The sequence below is a fragment of the Gopherus flavomarginatus genome, chromosome 2 (genome assembly GCF_025201925.1).
Source record: "Gopherus flavomarginatus isolate rGopFla2 chromosome 2, rGopFla2.mat.asm, whole genome shotgun sequence".
Taxonomy (NCBI): domain Eukaryota; kingdom Metazoa; phylum Chordata; order Testudines; family Testudinidae; genus Gopherus; species Gopherus flavomarginatus.
Window position 1 is genome coordinate 76678434 of NC_066618.1, and position 20487 is coordinate 76698920.

Here is a 20487-nt window from a genome sequence, read left to right on the forward strand (position 1 = left end):
TGAAGGTCAAAAGTATAACTGGGTTTAACAAAGAACTGGGTAAATCCATGGAAGTCCATCACTGTCTATTAGCTAAGATGTAACTCCATGATTCTTGTGTCTCTAAATCTCCAACTGCCAGAAGCTGGGACTGGATGACAGGGAATGGATCACTCAGAATTGCCCTGTTCTGTTCATTCCCTCCAAACCATCTGGCACTGGCCAGTATCAGACAGGATACTGGGCTAGGGGGACCACTGGTCTAATCCAGTAAAGCTGTTCTTATGTTCAGTTCAACAAAGCCCTAACAAATATATGAGCGAGGATTCTGAGTAACATAGCTGCATGTTCGAAAACTCTGTGGAATGAGATTATCTCTTCCAAGTCCCTGGCCCTACATTCATTACCACTTTTGCAGCCTCTTTGCACGGTTCAGCCATACCATTTTCCTGTCCGAGAGCCTTTTGCACATAGGGGGAAAGGGGCAGGTTTTGCCCAATAATATGAAATCAGACTATTCTGAAGTCAAAATATATAACTATAAATGCTGCTATTAGTCATAAAATATCACTTTTTAAAAATCCAGTCACTTTATTTAATTGCACCACACAGGCACTCTGGGACTGTAATAGGGCACAGATTCTTTGCATGCAGCACGCTTGGAAATGCAACCCTTTCAAAAGAAGAAATGCTGGTCATTTCCAGCCATACCTGGAAACTACCCAGGTGCTTTAGGCTCAGTTGGAGAGAAAGCAAGGTCTAGGAAATAGCTGATGTGGGTCACTCTACAGAAGGACACAGTGCCTAATGACACTATATCCTAGTGAGGACGAGAGGATGGAAAATGATGAAATACAGACAAGGTCTGATCACAAACAGTCAAATAAAAAAGAGTCCCATTCAATTACATTGTATAATGGCAGACAGCTAAAAGGAGACAAGTTTTTAAAGTGCTTATATACCAATGCTAGAAGTCTAAATAATAAAATGGATAAGCTAGAGGGCCTTGAATTAAATGAGGATATTGATATAATAGGCATCACAGAAACTTTGTGGAATGAGGATAATCAATGGGATACAGTAATAGAAGGGTACAAAATATATCGGAAGGACAGAACAGGTCGTGCTGGTGGGGGAGTGGCACTAATGTGAAATAAAGCGTAGAATCAAATGAAGTAAAAATCATAAATGAATCAAACTGTACCATAGAATCTCTAAGGATAGACATTCCATGCTCTGATAATAAGAACATAGCAGTATGGATGTATTACCGACCACCTGACCAGGATGGTGATAGTGACTGTGAAGTGCTCAGGAAGATTAGAGAGGCTATTAAAATAAAAAAACTCAATAATAATAATAATGTCAGATTTCGATTATTCCCATATTGACTGAGTACATGTCACCTCAGGATGGGATACAGAGATAGAAAAGTTTCTTGACACCTTAAATGACTGCTTTTTGGAGCAGCTGGACCTGGAACCCACAAGAGGAGAGGCAATTCTTGATTTAGTCCTAAGTGGAGCACAGGATCTGGTCCCAGAGGTGAATATAGCTGGACTGCTTAGTAATAGTGACCATAATATAATTAAATTTAATGTCCTTGTGGCAGGAAAAATACCACAGTGTCCCAACACTGTAGCATTTGTGTTCAGAAAGGGGAACTACACGAAAATGAGGAGGTTAGTTAAACAGAAATTAAAGGGTACAGTGCCAAAAGTGAAATCTCTGCAAGCTGCGTGGAAACTTTTTAAAGACACCATAATTGAGGTTCAACTTAAATGTGTACCCCAAATTAAAAAAACATGGTAAGGGAACCAAAACAGAGCCATCATGGCTAAACAACAAAGTAAAAGAAACAGTGAGAGGCAAAAAGGCATCCTTTAAAAAGTGGAAGTTAAATCCTAGTGAGGAAAACAGAAAGGAGCATAAACACTGGCAAATAAAGTGTAAAAATACAATTAGGAAGGCCAAAAAAGAATTTGAGGAACAGTTAGCCAAAGACTCAAAAAGTAATAGCAATTTTTTTCAAGTACATCAGAAGCAGGAAGCCTGCTAAACAACCAGTGGGGCCACTGGACGATTGAGGTACTAAAGGAGCACTTAAGGACAATAAGGCCACTGTGGAGAACCTAAATGAATTCTTTGCACACGTTTTCACGGCTGAGGATGTGAGAGAGATTTCTAAACCCGAGCCATTCTTTTTAGGTGACAGATCTGAGGAACTGTCCCAGATTGAGGTATCATTAAACGAGGTTTTGGAACAAATCGATAAATTAAACAGCAATACGTCACCTGGACCAGATGATATTCACTCAAGGGTTCTGAAGGAACTCAAATGTGAAATTGCAGAACTACTAACTGTTATCTGTAACCAATCATTTAAATCAGCTTCTGTACCAGATGACTGTAGGATAGCTAATGTGACGCCAATTTTTAAAAAGGGCTCCAGAGATGATCCTGGCAATTACAGTCCTGTAAGCCTGATGTCAGTACCAGGCAAACTGGTTGAAACTATAATAAAGAACGAATTATCATACATATAGATGTACGTAGTTCGTTGAGGAAGAGTCAACATAGTTTTAGTAAAGAGAAATTGTGCCTCACCAATCTACCACAATTCTTCGTAGGGGTCTAGAAGCATGTAGGCAAAGGGGATCCAGTGGATATAGTGTACTTAGATTTTCAGAAAGCCTTTGCAGGTCCCTCACCAAAGGCTCTTACACAAAGTAATCTGCTATAGGATAAAAGAGAAGGTGCTGTCATGGATTGGTAACTGGTTAAAAGATCAGAAAGAAAGAGTACGAATAAATGGTCAGTTTTCAGAATGGAGAGAGGTAACTAGTGGTGTCCCCCAGGGGTCTGTTCTGGGACCAGTCCTATTCAACATATTCATAAATGATCAAAAGGGGTAAACAATGAGGTGGCAAAATTTGTAGATAATACAAAATTACTAAAGATAGTTAAGACCCAGGCAGAAGCGAAGAGCTACAAAGGGATCTCTCAGAACTGAGTGACTGGGCAACAAAATGGCAGATTAAATTTACTGTTGATAAATGCAAAGTAATGCACATTGGAAAGCATAATCCCAACTGTACATATAAAATGATGGGATCTAAATTAGCTGTTACCACTCAAGAAAGAGATCTTGGAGTCATTGTGGATAGTTTTCTGAAAACATCCACTCAATTTGCAGTGGCAGTCAAAAAAGCAAACAGAATGCTGGGAATAATTAAGAAAGGGATAGATAATAGGACAGAAAATATCATGTTGCCGCTATATAAATCCATGGTATGCCTTCATCTTGAATACTGTATGCAGATGTGGTCACCTCATCTCAAAAAAATATATTGGACTTGGAAAAGGTTCAGAAAAGGACAACAAAAATGATTAGGGATATGGAATGGCTTCCATATGAGGAGAAATTAATAAAACGGGGACTTTTCAGCTTGGAAAAGAGATGGCTAAGGAGAGATATGATTGAGGTCTATAAAATCATGACTGATGTAGGGAAAGTAGATAAGAAAGTGTTGTTTACTAATTCTCATAACACAAGAGCTAGGGGTAACCAAATGAAATTAATAGGCATCAGGTTTAAAACAAACAAAAAAATAAATATTTCTTCACACAACACACAGTCAACCTGTGGCATTCCTTGCCAGAGGATGCTGAGAAGGCAAGACCATAACAGGGTTCAAAAAAGAACGAGATGAATTCATGAAGGATAGGTCCATCAGTAGCTATTAGCCAGGATGGGCAGGAATGGTATCCCTAGCCTCTGTTTGCCAGAAGCTGGGAATGGGTGACAGGGGATGGATCACTCGATGATTACCTGTTCTGCTCATTCCCTCTGGAACACCTGGCACTGGCCACTGTTGGAAGAGAGGATACTGGGCTAGATGGACCTTTGATCTGACCCAGTAGGGCTGTTCTTATGCCAGGGGAAGAACTGTAGGCTGTGGTTGGATCTCTGGAGCTGAACAAGTGGGCCTTCCTGTGTGGCGAGAGCAAGCCAGGAGCCAAGAATTAAACTGGTGGGAAGCCCTGATCCAAGGACGTCTGTGAAGCCCTGAGGAGCCCAGATACAGGGGTGATGAGTTGAATAACTTTTGTTTTAAATTAATTACAAACAAGACCCCAGAAAGGAAGATTTTAATCTGAAACACCAGTTGTTTGGTGTGCAATTACTCTAGCAACACATAAGAAGAGGAAACTGAGGCATGCTGGCATACCTCCAGAGGAAAGATACATCAGTCGTCTTACAGTGTCAAATCCTGATCCCATTGATTTCAATGTTAAAACTCCCCATTAAATCAATGAGACAAAAATTTGGCCCTAAAATCCTCTAGTAAAAATTCTTAGGATATTTTTGTTGAAAAGTTGCAGCTCTTCAGATGTAGTCATGTAGACGGGTTCTTTTGTAACAGAAATAATATGAATGCTCTAGGGTATTTTTTATAAATACCATAGTTAAATGTTCTATTCTACACTATAAATTACACTGCATAGAGCCTTTTTCTAAAGATGTTTTTAAATGGTAAATACAAAAAAGTGTTAGAAGCTACCAACATTTTTTTTTGTGTTTGCTCTCTCGTAACTTAAAATGACCTTGCAAGATTCAGCCCCAAGCAACATTTTACAGCAAAGTCATAAACCTCCAAAAAGAGAAATTTATGATGGAAATGCTGACAGCCAGACCCTCAACCATTGCAGTGCTAGCGGGTGCCAGTATAATACTGAACCTGTGAGTTAGAAGACAGTAGCATAAATCAGCCAAGGTCTGGCTAGAAATGACGGTGTGTTCATGCCATCCATTTCCCTTTTCCAGTAACATGAGAGAATTTGTCCAACATAAACTGCCTTAAAATAATGTTATGGTACTGTTCACAGAGGATATCCAAAGTTAAGAATTTCACAATTACGTTTCTCCCACACCTGAGAGAAAGAGGAACATTGAGGAAACACTTTGCCTTCTCTTTTTGTAACTAGATGTTTTGGGTTTGGGGGGTCTAGTGTTACTTTTGTTGCATGATTAATATTCTTTTAATTATGTTTTTAACTGAGTGAATTTCTTTGCATATGTTTGTGGTTTTTTAATTAAAATAAGCTGATGTTTATTGCCTTTGTTACACTTTACATTTAGTCTTTGTGAATCGTATTTGTACTTCATGGACTAAAAAAAGCGCATGGAACATGGGCAGCACGTAGTAGGCCTCATCAGGGTCTTGTCTCATGTATACTAGTTTTACACTGACTTTAAGGGAAATGGAATTGCTCCTGATTTAGACTGGTCTAGTGAGATGAGAATCAGGCCCTCAGTTTGCTTTCTCAATATAGTGGTGTGTAATAAAAGGGCCGCTCATAGCATCTCACTAGTGTGCTGCACATGGATTTTGTGTGCTCATGTGTGATAAAAAAGTTCCTTTAATTTGAGCAATAGAGATTCGAACCAAACAGTGAAGCCTCCCTAGATCTACCTCTTATCAACAGAGAGGGTGTTTGGTACAAGAGAACACAAGCTAGCTGAGTTAGCCATAGGAAGGAATGGGCAGGGCCGGCTCCAGGGGTTTTGCCGCCCCAAGCAGCCAAAAAAAAAGCCGCGATTGTGATCTGCAGCAATTCAGTGGGAGGTCCTTCGCTCTGAGCAGGAGTGAGGGACCCTCCGCCGAATTGCTGCCAAATAGCTGAAAGTGCCGCCCCACTCCGGAATGGCCGCCCCAAGCACCTGCTTGATAAGCTGGTGCCTGGAGCCAGCCCTGGGAATGGGTTCTCAGAATGCAGCCATATCAGGGTATTACATTTCAAGAAAGCAAATGTGTGAACTTATCCAGTGAGTTTAGTACTCTGGTCAGAAGTAGTAAAATCCTTGAGTATGGAAGAAAGCCTGGAGAATGCTGAGAAACCCCATAACTACATGCAGTAGGCTACAATTCCTTGGGAGGGGGATAAAAAAAAAAGAGAGGGAATGAAAAGGAGCCAAAATAGTTTCATAGTTACAGCCAATGAAACCATACAGGGTCCATCTACTGGGTTTGGTAGGGAGTAGGTTTTGTTTGGGGGCTCAGATTTTCTCTTAGGCACTCTCCACCCTTCCCTTCTCACTCCCAGGGACACCCTGACATCTTCTCAATCTCTCCCATACCCAAAACACATACCTGTATTGTCTTTTTGGGGAGCAGTGTCACGTGTCCCACTGTACATGTGCGCACATACACTCTCTGTCTCTCTCTCTCTCTCCCTGCCCCTCCTCCTCCGCCCTAGTCCTACCTTGTCTGGTCCTCAGTCGTGGCCGTTCTCACATCTGAATTTAGGGGACAAAGAGGGCCATTTTCCCTACTTTCATTCCACAGGATTCCTGAGTGAGGAAAGAGAAAGCATCTTATCTCTCTTCCTCCCGCCCCACACATACACACAGGTATCAGGAGGGAGATATTGACACACCACAGCCAGCTGGCTCCTAGACCAGTGGTTCTTGATCTGGGGTCCATGGGCCGCTTGCGGCCCAATCAGCACACAGTTGCGGCCCATGTGACATCCTCAGGGCCGTACAGGTAGTATATGTATTGTGTTGATATGGCCCACGTAACACACACAGAGCTGAATATGCAGCCCACGACAGTTAATAGGTTGAGAACTACTTCCCTAGACTAGCCACAGGAACTTACAGTGCCTGGTTAGTGCTTGACCATAAAGTATCATAGACTGTGTAATAGTTTCTCAAATAAAGTAATGTAAACTCCATGAGTGGAGGACAGTAGATGGAAAAAAGTACTAGAAAATGTGTTGTAATAAACTATTGTGCACTGGACTAGGTCAGCTCTAATTGTTGTGGTTTGATGAAGGAATTGGGTTTGTTTAGTTTGGAAAACAGAAGACTAAGAGGGGACATGATAGCAGTTTTCAGGTATCTAAAAGGGTGTTATCAGGAGGAGGGAGAAAACTTGTTCACCTTAGCCTCCAATGATAGAACAAGAAGCAATGGGCTTAAACTGCAGCAAGGGAGATTTAGGTTGGACATTAGGAAAAAGTTCCTAACTGTCAGGGTAGTTAAACACTGGAATAGATTGCCTAGGGAAGTTGTGGAATCTCCATCTCTGGAGGTATTTAAGAGTAGGTTAGATAAATGTCTATTAGGGATGGTCTAGACAGTATTTGGTCCTGCCATTAGGGCAGGGGACTGAACTCGATGACCTCTCGAGGTCCCTTCCAGTCCTAGAGTCTGAGTCTGAGTCTATGATTATCCAAAATATTCAGCTGTATTTTAGTCCACCTGTTCTCAGGCTCCCACCAAACAAAACCTCTATCCTGGACATGGCATACGAACATAATGTGGTCTGAATTACATGTCTGGGAACTATGAGGTCCTGATTGCTAATCCTGGATCTCCAATTCCTTCTGTGTCCTTAGGCAAGTCACGTAACCTCTTTGCTGCAGTTTCCTTATCTGTAGAATATTTTTTTTATTTCCTACCACATAAGGGTATCACAGGGATTACTTCAGGGGTTCTCAAACTGGGGGTCGGGACCCCTCAGGGTCGTGAGGTTATTACATGGGGGGTCACAAGCTGTCAGGCTCCACCCCAAACCCTGCTGTGCCTCCAGCATTTATAATGGTGTTAAATATATAAACAAGTGTTTTTAATGTGTAAAGGGGGTTGCACTTAGAGGCTTGCTGTGTAAAAGGGGTCCCCAGTACAAATGTCTGAGAACCCCTGGATTACTTGATTAATGTTTGCAAAACACCTTAAGGTCTTCATACTGGTATTAATATAAAAATTAATAACTCACAGAAGGGAACCATAATTTAAATATAACAGAGACACTTTAATTCCAAAAAATTGCCCAATATTCAGTTGGAATTTAAAAATACGAGGCCCAATTCTCACACAATTTACTCTAAGGCGTCTAAAGGGGCCTTAGTGTAAATGCAAACCAAGCCCGCATAGTTTTATTGCTTAGTGATAATTACAAGATATCAAATATTTGTTATATAATAGCCACTTAATCAGCATGTTGCTCTTTCTGATATATCTTTATGTTCTTAAACTTTTACTTGACATTTTATTAATCTGCATAATGAGTAAGTACAGTAGATTTATTTCCAGGTTTTCTATGTATTTGTTTGCACTTACATTGTGAAGGATCCCCATCATTTATAACAACTTATAATGACCACTATGGTGCCACAGCGGTCTATAGAGGGGAATAATATACATTTTAAAAATAGAATAAATTTTTGTTTGCTAGGGAAGGATAAACCTCAAATGGTTTGGTGGTGAGATTCGCTAAGGTTAAGCATACAGAATTCTGATTCTTTATATGAACTTTCTCCCAACATCTTGAGTTTGTAAATTTGGGCTGGAGATTTGATAACAGCTTTTCTTTAGAGATTTTCCACACTTCCCTGCTGGGTCAGAAATATAATAAGAATAGCTCTCTTTATAGTATATCAGTGCTTCAGTTTCTGGTCTTAATCAGAATCAAGAAGCACAGAGACAAATGAAAAGGAAATTCAAGGTTTTTAAAATAATTATCCAAACCTTTAAGAATATTAAAAGAATTTGGCCTATGACTTTGGTGGGGTCTTATTTTCTACAAACTAATTCTTACCCAAAAAATGATATTTACAAGATGCACCCTAGTACCTTCAGAATTGTTGTAGGGCATGAACTGGTCTAGGGCCTGGGACTTTTTCCAATAAACTGTGGACTAGTACCAAAAGTGCACTATTAAAGGAGTTTGAAAGTGATATCTTGTGAACCATCTAGAACAGAAACAATTTTGTTTTACCACTAGAAAATTGGTATTACCCATTTTTCAGAGGTATATTACATCCATCTCTTTGCATGACAAATTGTGACATTATTAGGATCTTTATTTTTACAATCTGGTTTTCCAGTTTACTTTATTTCTTACATATTTTTTGTGGCCATTACTTAAGTAAGTAAGTAAATAAATAAATAAATAAAGGATGATGCAGCCTTCAATCGTATGTTGAGCTCTGTGTGGGTGGGCCCTTTTGCCCACACACAGCCCCATGTGTAGGATCAGGCTCTTGTACAGTATGTAACATGAGAATCCCAAATGTTATTTCTGCCCATAGCAAGTGCTGAGGGTGTATCAAAATTTCAATGGAATTAAAACAAGATGGTAAATCAGAATGATAGGGAAGTCAGGTTTCGATATCTCACCACCTGCCAAGGCTAGAAACATATTGGGAGACCAGCAAAACTGTTTCCAGGAGTAATAAACATTTTCTGCTTCTAGTCTTGAATTAATGAGTAGTCTAAAACACATCAATGAGTTGTTTCAGTTTATTAAATAAGATATTGCACATTTTAGGATAATCTCTTAGACGTACTCTTTTACTACTTTCTGAATGCAAAAATAATTAAATCCTTCAAATCCCAGAGTAATTTTGCTAAATTATCACTATTCATTTGATTTAATCCTGCTAACAGTGAGGACATTCAGAGTTAAATTTTCAAGTTTAGGTGCCTAAATTGCACCTTGCAAACATAAGCATATATACATTCAAACATCGAATTGTGGTCCAGATCCTAAGGTGGAGAAAATTGGCATAGTATGTGTGCAAAATGGATAATCTGTAATTTCACTCAGGAGAACCATAAGAGGAGCTAATGTGGTGAGGGAGGGGGAAAGATTTCACAATATTGCTTTATTTTCAGAATGCCAGAACCTTCTCTGATTTCCCAGATCCTCCAGGAGTTGGGGAGGAAACTGAGGATGTGCTTCACTAGATTACCCTGGCCACATAGTCCTCATAACTCCATTTGCAGATTAACTCTTGTTTACCAATCATCTAGGGTCATTGTTACAAACTGTACATATAACCACCCACTTGCATGTGCAATTATTTGTTTTGTGTGCACAAATACACATTTTTCAATCTTTGTCTATCTGGCATATTTTTGTATATCTTGTGATTTTTCTGCACAGAAATAGATGTTGGGTGCAGCATGATCAGCCAGCTTTGAAAATGTGCCCTTCACAGTCAGTGTGGGAAGTCTAGGCTGCCAATAGTTTGTCCTTGCACTAACTCACTGTATTCTCAGAGCCAAAGGGTCAATTCTAATATATAGTGCTGCAGGTCCTCCTACAGAGATGATGTATGGGCTCTATCCTTCGTTCTAAATGTTCCCATTTTCTATGTGAAGTCAAACCTTAAGAGTAAGGGGTAGCTTTTCAGAGGTCTCCGTTTATGAACCCACAACTTTGTTCATAGAATTGACTTGAGTGTGCAAAACTTATGCAATAGCAATAAATGTATGGGTTGCAAAACCCATTTGCACTCAATTTACAGCCAATTTATGTAAATTCTGTCCTTTGGATAGGTTTTGAAACATTTGAATTCTTTTTAGCACTGTTTTAATTTAAATAAAAAATTTGCCAGTGCAACAAAATGCACTGCAATTAGCTATATATATATATATATATATATATATATATAAAAAATACACATAAACACATATATGTCTGCACACACATACAGTTATGCACTTAATATAATATATAAATCCAGCATACAGAAACTATGTTAAAAGAACATTATTAAGCTTGCAAAGTCTAGCACTCAAAAGTTAAGAAATGCCAGAATTTGTCCCTTGTGTGTTTGCATTATGATAGTCTTGAATTCCATGGTCACACAGTTTTTTCCACAGGACTGCTGACTCATTCAGTCCCCATTGGCTCCTAGTCCCAATCTTCTTTCCCAGGGTCCTCTCAGTTTCTCCCCACACAGTCTTTGGCCTGGTCTCTTTACCCAACCAGTCCTGGCTCCTAATCAGATCTGTCTGATCCCCCCTTCACCTTCTTCCCCCACTCACTAGTTCTCAGTCCTAGGCTCCTTGCCCAGCCACTCCCCATCTCCCTGTGCCTCCTTTTCTGGTTTCAGTCTCTTCTCTTCCAACTCCTGGCTCACAGCACCACCAGCCCAGTCTCCACCATCCCCTTACTCCAAGGGTTCTCAAACTGGGGGTTGGGACCCCTCACAGGGTTGCAAGGTTATTACATGGGGTGTTGCAAGCTGTCAGCCTCCACCCCAAACCCCACTTTGCCTCCAGCATTTATAATGGTGTTAAATATATAAACAAGTGTTTTTAATTTATAAAGGGGGTTGCACTCAGAGGCTTGCTGTGTGAAAGGGGCCCCTAGTACAATAGTTTGAGAACCACTGCCTTACTCCCATTCCTAGTTTCACTTTTCCCCCTCTCCCTACCAGCCTAAGGTTCCAGTCTTCAGCCAATCTATTCCCTGGTCCCCCAGATCCAGTTCTTGTCCCCTACGCATTCAAATCACATGGCTTCCTCCTCTTTGCGGTTTCATCATTGGGGGATTGGAGTGAGGAGAAGGTCACTGAAAGCACAAGAGAAATAGGTTTCCTGCTCTCAGTTTAGGTGCCTGGACTCTCACCCAGCCCTGGCACAGCTTGCAGCCCAGAACGACAATTGCAGGGAAAGTTCTGCTTAGCCCTACGCTGGACCATACTTGGTGCAGGTAGAATCTTGGGGAATTTGGCTGCTATGATCAAAGAAACGTATGTGTAATTGATTTTTTTTTAAAAGGCCTATAACTTGGCCAGATTTGGCCAGATTTTCACAAGGACAGTGAAAGCACATCTCTAACAACAACTGTCAAATTTCAAGCCCTTGCTCCAACGCATGGGGATGCTACAGCTTTCCAAAGCAAATGAAGCCAGAATTTTTTAATGTGGGAAAAACAATGTATTTTTCCCTAATCTTGTTCTCGGAAACAGCTGAATTGGCATGGCTGAAATTTTCCCTAATACAAATCCACCTGAGGCAGATACCCATCATGCAATATTTCAGCCCAAATGGTGACAGTTTGGTGAAGTTGTAAATAATTGAAAATAAGGTCTCATAATGGAATAGTTATAATATTATTGTCATATCTATTTCCTGTAGTTGCCATACCACCCCAATGATTTTATAACCTTAAATATCTCACACAAAAGAAGAGTTGATACTTCACCACAGACTACATATGTATATTTGAAAATTATTATAATTCGTCCGTAGGTGGGAGATGCATCCAAGATGTCTCAAGTGTTACTTAATGGCTAGAGGTCTAATTAACATATTTCTGGAGGGAAGGTCTACCTGTCACAGCTGTTCTGAAAGACTCGAGGGGATTCAGGTAGCATGGAGGAATAATGCAGGCAGTTGTAGTTATTCAGCAGCACATCTGAATCGAACATGTAAAGGCGGCTTTGTCTATTATGCTGCCTTTTCAGGCCAAGTTGATAATGCTAGTGTCGGTTTCAAGTGAAGCGTGTGCCAGATTATAGATAGCTAGTGCTGGCATTTGAGAGCCGTTAATTGTGAAACTTGAGAAGAAAATGGGCGCATTCTTTCTAAGACAGCTATTCAGGAAATGGCCTTTTTATCCCAGAGCACTGTGGGTTTCAATTTTATTCCCTTCCCACATAAAATGCATGGAGTGCACTGAGGCTCTTTCACTTGGCAGCTCCTCTATTGCATTCTTTGCCGGGGCTGCTTTGGCTTGTTAAAATGTGCCCTATGTATTCAAATGAAATTGTCACTGCTGTGTGGTGCAACATAACGTGGTTTGACACTAAGCGCCCGTAGCTACAGAAAACAGACTTTTCTTGCGTTTATGCTTTCAGAGACAAGAGTCTCTAAAGGCTTGCTGCAGACATTCGCTTAGTTAAATCTGAATGAAGCCAAAGTGAACAATCTAAGTTGCTGTCTTTGTGCTAGTGGAAACAGCCCATCCTACATGATATGGCAGTAAAAACTGAGCTACAAAAGACTGTCTCACGGTTAGAACCCAGAAGGGACAATCTTAATGGTTTCACCCAAAACAAATTAACAAAAGATTCTGTACTGCTTGGACTATTAATCAACCTAGTCTCTTTCTTAGTTTTTTTTCTAACTCTTGGCAAACTCCTATCCAAGGAGAGAAGCCACCCCTCTCAGCGCTGGGTTGAGGCTCTAGAGAATATGTACGCTCTGCAGAATGTTGTTCTTTCCCCCCCTTACTAGTCTGTGGTAGGAATTGTATAAGAATTCATTTAAAAAGGATCTTGACTTGTGAGAATGAAGTAATACTTAAGTCATTAGAGTCTCCTAGCTGGAAGAATACCTAGATCAGAATCAAAATATGAAATGAGTATTGAATATAATTTTTCAAGAGAGCTCTCCTGAAAAAAAAATCTGTAGTGTCTTTGCTGCCTAATTATGAGTCGTCATCCCTGTCCCCCCTCCCCAAACATTTTAACTCCTATTGTGCAGCATGGGCAACTGTTCTCAGGATCAGTTAACCTGCTGGGGGGTCCATTTAGGTCCTTTAAAATGACTTATACATTTCTTAAAGTGATATAAACTCAGCTCAGGATTTGGCTCATATCTTTGTATTCTTTATAATCACTTCAGTCCTATAGGTGCTTATTTATTATTACTGCTGCAGTCCTATGGGTGTCTTAGAACTACGATTCACAATTATATCAGGTGAATGATGAGTCATGCGCAGTCATGTCTATCTCCCTCCAGGGCTTGGACTCATGTAATTTACAAGGGCAAATTGCTATAGGTTTTGTTTTATAATCAATTTTCCATAATTTATTTACTCTGTAATAATGAAATCATAGAAATGTTCTCAGGTCCAGGCCCCTGTGCTTAGGCAGTCCCATGTATACCTAGATTGTCACTGACAGCGGGTTATCTAACCTCCTCTTTAAAACGTCCAGTGATGCTGATTCTACAACTTCCCTTGAAAGCCTGTTCCAGTGTTTAATTATCCTTATAGTTAGAAAGCTTCTCCTAATATCTAACCTAAATCTCCCTTGCTTCAATTGTTTCTTTTTCTACCTTCAGTAGATATTGACAGCAATTTATCACCATCCTCTTTATAACAGCCCAACATATTTGAAGACTTTTATCAGCCCCCCCTTTAGTCTTGTTTTCTCATGACTGAACATACCCAGTTTTTAAAATCTTTCCTCGTAGGTCAGGTTCTCTAAAACTTGTATCATTTTTGTTGCTCTCCTCTGGACTCTCTCTCCTTTGTCCACATCTTTCCTAAAGTGGAGCTCCTGAAACTGGACACAATACTCCAGTTGAGGTCTCAGCAGTGCTAAGTAGTGTGGGACAATTACACTCCTGTTAGTACACCCCAGAATAATACACCTCTACCCCGATATAACACGACCCGATATGACACGGGTTTGCATATAGCGTGGTAACCCCGGGGCTGCGTCAGCAGGGCTTAGGTGGTGATTTAAAGGGCCCGGGCTCCCCACAGTGGCTGGAGCTCTTTAAATCACCGTCGGAGCCCTGCCACCACTACCCAGGAACTCCGGCAGCGGGGCTTGGGTGGCAATTGAAAGGGCCCGGGGCTCCCCACAGCCAGAGCCCTGGGCTCTTTAAAACACCGCTGGAGCCCTGCCACCGCTACCCTGATATAACAGGGTTTCACCTATAACGTGGTAGGGATTTTTGGCTCCCAAGGGACCGTGTTATATTGGGGTAGAGTTGTATTAGCCTTTTTTTTGCAAATGTCTACAGTTGTTGGCTTAGATTCAATTTGTGATCCACTATTACCCCAAGATCCTTTTCTGCTGTACTACGACTTAGCCAGTTATTTCTCATTGTGTAATTGTGCATTTGATTTTTTTGCTTGTTCTTCAATTTATCCAGGTCATTCTGAATTTGCATTCTGTCTTCCAGAATACTTGCAACCCATCCCAGCTTGTTGCCATCTGCAGATTTTATAAACATGTTCTCCACCCCATTATCCAAGTCATTATTGAAAACTTTGAATAGTACCACATACATGACAGACCCACTAGATTCTTCCTTCCCATTTGGCTGCAAACCATTGATAACTGCTCTTGGAGTAGTTTTAAAAAAAAATCGTGCACCCACTTTATAATCCTGAATTATTGTCATTTTACTCCCCTTCAGTTTTAGCTTAGATCCTGTATATTCTGCACATTCTTTGGGGGCATTTTGGGTGCATCAGAAATTTGGAATCAGGGCCTGAGCTTTTTCAAGAAGCATTTGACATGTCCTTGTTTGAGATGCTCCCTAAGACTCAAAAGCAAGCTGTTCACTGCCACGGTTCCAGCCTGCATGCCGCCAGGAAAAATGCTGCAATGCTTGATAGTGGCAAGTTCTCCTTCCTAGCTAACACCATATTGTAATGAACTGCTCCACCTGCAACTCTACAGAATTCAGCAAAAGCTGCTTTTGAGATTTCTCTCGACATCTGTGTCGGGCCTGCCTTTGCTGAGTGCACACTTTCATAAAACTCTAATAATAATTGCTTCCCCCTCTCCCTTTTCTTTTCCAGAATGGAGTCTACAGAAAAATGTGAAGTAGTAATTCAACATTTTAATGGCAAATATCTAAAAACTCCACCTGGTGTACCAGGTAAGTGTTTCTATTTCTTCTTCACTAAAATAACATAAACGTTCCTGAGGCATATTAGCCGATTTAGATTATAGGAATGCTGGAGTACATGCCAAGAGTTGCAATATTATAGGTTTGCTGTTATGTCCCCCCATCTAAGCAGGCACACATGGTTTATTATGAGCAGTGATCATTGTTTGTTTATTTTTGCTGTTACCCTCCAATCCTCATGGAATTTACAATGTTGGCCGTGCCCTCGTTAGTACTATATGAGCATTTATGTATGACAAAAAAGAAGTGTAAATAACCACTGCAATAATTTTTACTGTATAAATTTTCCATTTTTATTGTATGGATTTTGTTTGAATTTCTCAATTGGGGCAGAATCCAGATAGATAAATAGTAGTGGTGTAGTAGCATTTTTGTTCTCCTCTGGACTCTCTCCAGTTTGTCCACATCTTTCTTAACTTGTGCTGCTTGCAGCTGGACACAGTACTGCAACAGAGGCCCCACCAGTACCAAGTAGAGCAGAGCAACTACCTCCTTTGTCCTACAAACAACACTCTGTTAATACATTCAAGAATACCTAAATACCACACTTCTTTCTGATTTATTTTTTCCCCCTAGTTTGTTTTACTCTCCACATTTGACAACACTTTAGGTGAAATCCTAACCTTATTGCAATAAGTGGCATAACCCCTATTGACTTCAGTGGGGCAGGATTTCAATATTTGTGCATAGTCAGTTTCACTATTGTCAGTTTCTCCTGTTGCTTGTGTGAGTCTCTCTTAGAAGAGGGGACACTAAAATGTAGGAATACAACAATTGGTAGAGGATCTCAAGAGTATTAGTAATATCTGCAGCTACTATAGATTAATTTATTTAAAGTTGCCTGTATTTCAGGTTGTCACTCTCTCCTTAATAACTTCAGCTTTTAGAGTATCTACATAATACATGATTTTTGTACTTATCTTTTGTTCTTGCAGTGACTCAATTAAATTTCATCTTTTCTGTTAGATGCAGAAAATTTAGCATCATCGTATGTTTTCAGTAGCATGTACATGCCACATATAAGGCTCTGATAATGGGCCTCATATGCCTCTCTGGCAGCACATATGGGAAGTAAAGGAGTGACAGTGTTCTCAATGTCCAGTTCCACTGGTGCAGAAGCCACATAAAGGTGGCATATATGGCTCCACGTTGTCTCCCTCTTCTCAACTCCCAAAGGTGGCAGATGGGGAGCGAACGATGGGAGAGCAAGTGGTCATAACACTTTGCAGGCCATGCCATCTCCTGAAGCAGGTGGAATCAGGAGTGATTCAAAGGTTCTCAAACCCACTTTTCTAACACTACCTGCTCCTGCACTGTGCTTCCCCTGAGTTTTTTTTTCCTGGGTTTTCTAGCTACTTTCCTATTCAGAATGTTTTAAGGTTAAATAGAAAAAGGTACTGACTTCAGGGTTTGCCTTAGGGAGGTGAATACTTCCTGTTGATAAATTAAGGATATTGATGATGACCACAGTGTGGAAAAAGAAACTGAGAGCTAAAGACATATAGTAGGTGCATTACCATTCAGCTGTGGATGTTTTAAATAACTACTCATTCATCACTAGCCTGCATAGCAATCTATAAATTGTTATGGCTTGATTTTGCTAATTTCATTTAGATATATTTGTCCAAGGAATATAGTCGAGTTGGAAATAATATATAATGTATGTAGGTTATATATACATTCAGACATATGTAATTTCCACCATAGCATTGTCAGATACTTCATTTGTATCTGCTTTTCTTCAGAGCCGGAATGACCATATTACAGGAGTGATCAAAATGCATCTTATAGGCCTAATTAGGCCTACAGTTATACAGTTTGTTTGGCAGTCAACCTCATTTTTAATGAAAAATTGCAGCGTGCAAAAACTACATGTCTTATCATGGAATTATAGGTGGCGAGTTACATTCTTTTATGGTGCCCGGGCTCCAGGAATATTCAGGGGTAGGGGCCCTGCTCCACCAATATTTGGAGCTGGGTCTCTCCCCGGGCCCTGCCTGGAGTGGGCCCCTGCCCCCGCCTGCCACCCCTCCTCCCACATGTCTCTCTCCCTGCCCCGCCGCATCCCTGCCTGAAGGAAAGCAGCACGCACCTCTCCTGTACCTGCTTGTGCTGCCGGTGTAGCACATACCTACACTACATCGGCTCCTCGCATCAACTGCTGTCTGCTGCCCCAGGGCCTTAGTGCCCCCCCCACTGCTAATGGTAGGGGAGGCTGCCCTTCTGCCCTAGCCCTGAGCCTCTCCAATGCCCCAAACCTCTCATCCCCAGCCCTCATCCCCTCGCACCCTAATCTGCTGCCCCAGCCCTGAGCCCCCTCCTGCATCATGAACCCCTCATCCTCAGTCCCAGAGCCCTCACCCCTGCACCCCCTCGTATCCTCAAACTCCTTCCCAGAGCATGCACCCCATTCCCCTTTCCACACATCCAGTCCTGCCCCCAAACTCACTCCCTCTGCACCCCCTCCCACCCTCAAACTCCATTCCTCACCCCCTCCTGCACACTCACCCCCTGCCCCAGCCTGGAGCCTGCACTCAGCACCCAAACTTCATCCCAGGGCCTGCACCTTGCACCCCTCCTGCACCCTAATCCCCAGCCCAGGACCTGCACCCCAGACCTCCTTCCCCCACCCAAACTCCCTCCCAGAGCCTTAAGTAGGTGGGGGCAGAGTTGGGGGGGGCGGGTTCTGGGCACCACCAAAATATCTACAAACCTGCGACCCATGCATGGAATGATACATCTTGGTCAATATGGCCTCTGCTCAGATCAAGGGGGAGCACAGTATGCTGGGACCTGTAATCTCTATGGGCTATACTTACATTTCATTGCCTTCCTGCCAATTGATAGCACATTAAATACCCTTGCCAGTCAGTTTCCTTTTGGGAGAAACCATGATGTGGAATATTAAGGGTTTTTTAAAATTTTTTACACCGTATATGCTAGTCCTTGAACAGAGGTGGTCACAAACAGCATGCAGGCAACCCTTTCTTTCAGGAATCTCAGCCAAAATCTAATGCTCCTATTTCAGGAGCAACTCTGCCCCCAAATTTGACTCTTGCATAAAAAACCTCTACATCACAAAACTAGCAACAATGCAGTATTTCTTCAAAGACTGAGTAGTGCTAGCACAGTAAGCAAATGAACTCTGGCAGCACTACCTTGTGACTGCCTTCATACCAACATTAACAATCAATATGAAAACTACTTTATGCGAATTAGGCACAGCTGTCAGGATCCTAGCTTGTTGTCAGTATCATCATCTGTTGGGCAGTTTAGAAATCACTGTCATAGTCACTCTGCTGAGTCTGAGTGCTTAACAGCACTGTTTCTTAGCTCCCAGTTCTGCAAAGACTTCGCAATATGAGTAGCCCCACCATACTTTCTGGGACTACTCAGAGTATGTGAAAGTAACTTCATGGGCACCTCTTTGCAGGATCAGCATAGTTTTCTAATGAGTTTTCTTGTTTTGAGATGTTTCTTGTTGTTTACTACCATTAAACTCTTTCTTATACTTTGCGTGTTTCCTTACATGGAAAACAAACAATATGCTAATTAAAAGACAGTTAACTGCACAACTACTGTATACAGTAATTGAATGATGTGATGTTCGTATAAATTATAGTAAAATCACCTCCATGCACAAGTATGTAACTTCTAACACAAGCTATAATATTCCATTTTATGGACTTCTCTCCTTAAAGTATTTGCTGACAGTTTTTCTGATCCAACTGATGTAGATAATCTGTTTGAAACATGGCAAATGATAGATTGGTGCTGTATCACATTAGGGGAAAAGAAATATATACCAAGGCCTTACTTTTACCATTTCTTCCTGTATGCATACAATGGGTTGCAATACAACCCTATCTAATATCATAGCTACACCCGATGGAAGCATTGGGAATAGCAAGGACTCTGTTAGTGCAGGGTTTCAGTCACTATAACCCCACACACTCTATAGGCAAGTTTCAGAGTTAGTCAGGACCAGCTCACACATAGGAAAATTAGATATAACTACAATATTCTTAATTAATTTAACCCCGTGCCTGTATTTCTTCTATTGGTAACTCTTTCTGCTTGATAGAACATTTAAATGAATGCAACTGATAGATTTCCACATTTAAACAATGGTAAATTTTGCCTTTATTGAGCCAAAAAGAGCTATATAATAGAGGATGAGAGTTACAGACAAAGATATTTTTCTTTGTTTTTAGTAGTCATTAATTTAGATGTTGAACAGGAACAAAAAAGGGATATACAAAGCAATAAAAGTAGGGCATACAGCAACATAGGAATCTTGATGAGATAGCACATTTATCTGTATTTCAAGCTGATAAAGTGGAATTGGATTTAAATGATCATGACTTGTTCTGGTCGTTCAGCTACAGTATATGAATCAAATCTTATTTTCCAAAAGAGAATTCCCATTTGAGAGAGTTGTTTGATATGCTTTCTTCTTGTTTATCCTGATCTCAGTGGTCATTTGGTTGCAGGGGTCAGATAGGAAGTGATTTCTCCAATGTTTTAAGAGTTCTCATCTGAGTACCATTCAATTCCAGGTAAAGAATATTACAATTTATGGAAGAGCCAGTTAGAATCATGAATAATTTGACTAATTTCACTATGCACTAGACCACCTAGAAGAATTCACTCTATCCTTGTTAGATACAGATTTTCTATCTGCAAACACAGTTGATTTGGAATGATCAGTTTCATCGATTCACATAGCGTGAACATTTCAGCATAATTTTCAAAGCAAGGTGCTCCCATGATCCATATTTAAAAGTCAGTTCTGCTGTATTCATTATTACAGTTCTTAAGAGCTCACAGAACAAGTATGATCTTTTGAATTAGGAAGATATACATTTTTCCTTTCGGTGCCAGTAATATTAGTTTGCTTTTTACCTACTGCTAAAAAGGTTTAGTCCAAGCTTCTTCGTATTCACATAGTTTCTCATCACTGCTTCTAGTCAATTTATACGTCCCTGTTATAAACCTGTATTTAAGCCTTTCGGTAAAGATAGAAGCATTTTGCTTTATACTCC

At 40.7% G+C, this 20487-nt stretch overlaps 1 protein-coding gene across 8 annotated transcripts in view; it reads left to right on the forward strand.

Annotated features, from left to right (window-relative positions):
- Positions 1–20487, forward strand: part of RBMS3 (RNA binding motif single stranded interacting protein 3) — a 977979-nt gene that overhangs the window by 782375 nt on the left and 175117 nt on the right. For all 8 annotated transcript variants that reach the window (XM_050938458.1, XM_050938456.1, XM_050938457.1 and 5 more), the window contains one exon: positions 15333–15412. In XM_050938458.1, the coding sequence (XP_050794415.1) occupies positions 15333–15412 (80 nt within the window). The remainder of the gene's footprint in view (positions 1–15332; positions 15413–20487) is intronic.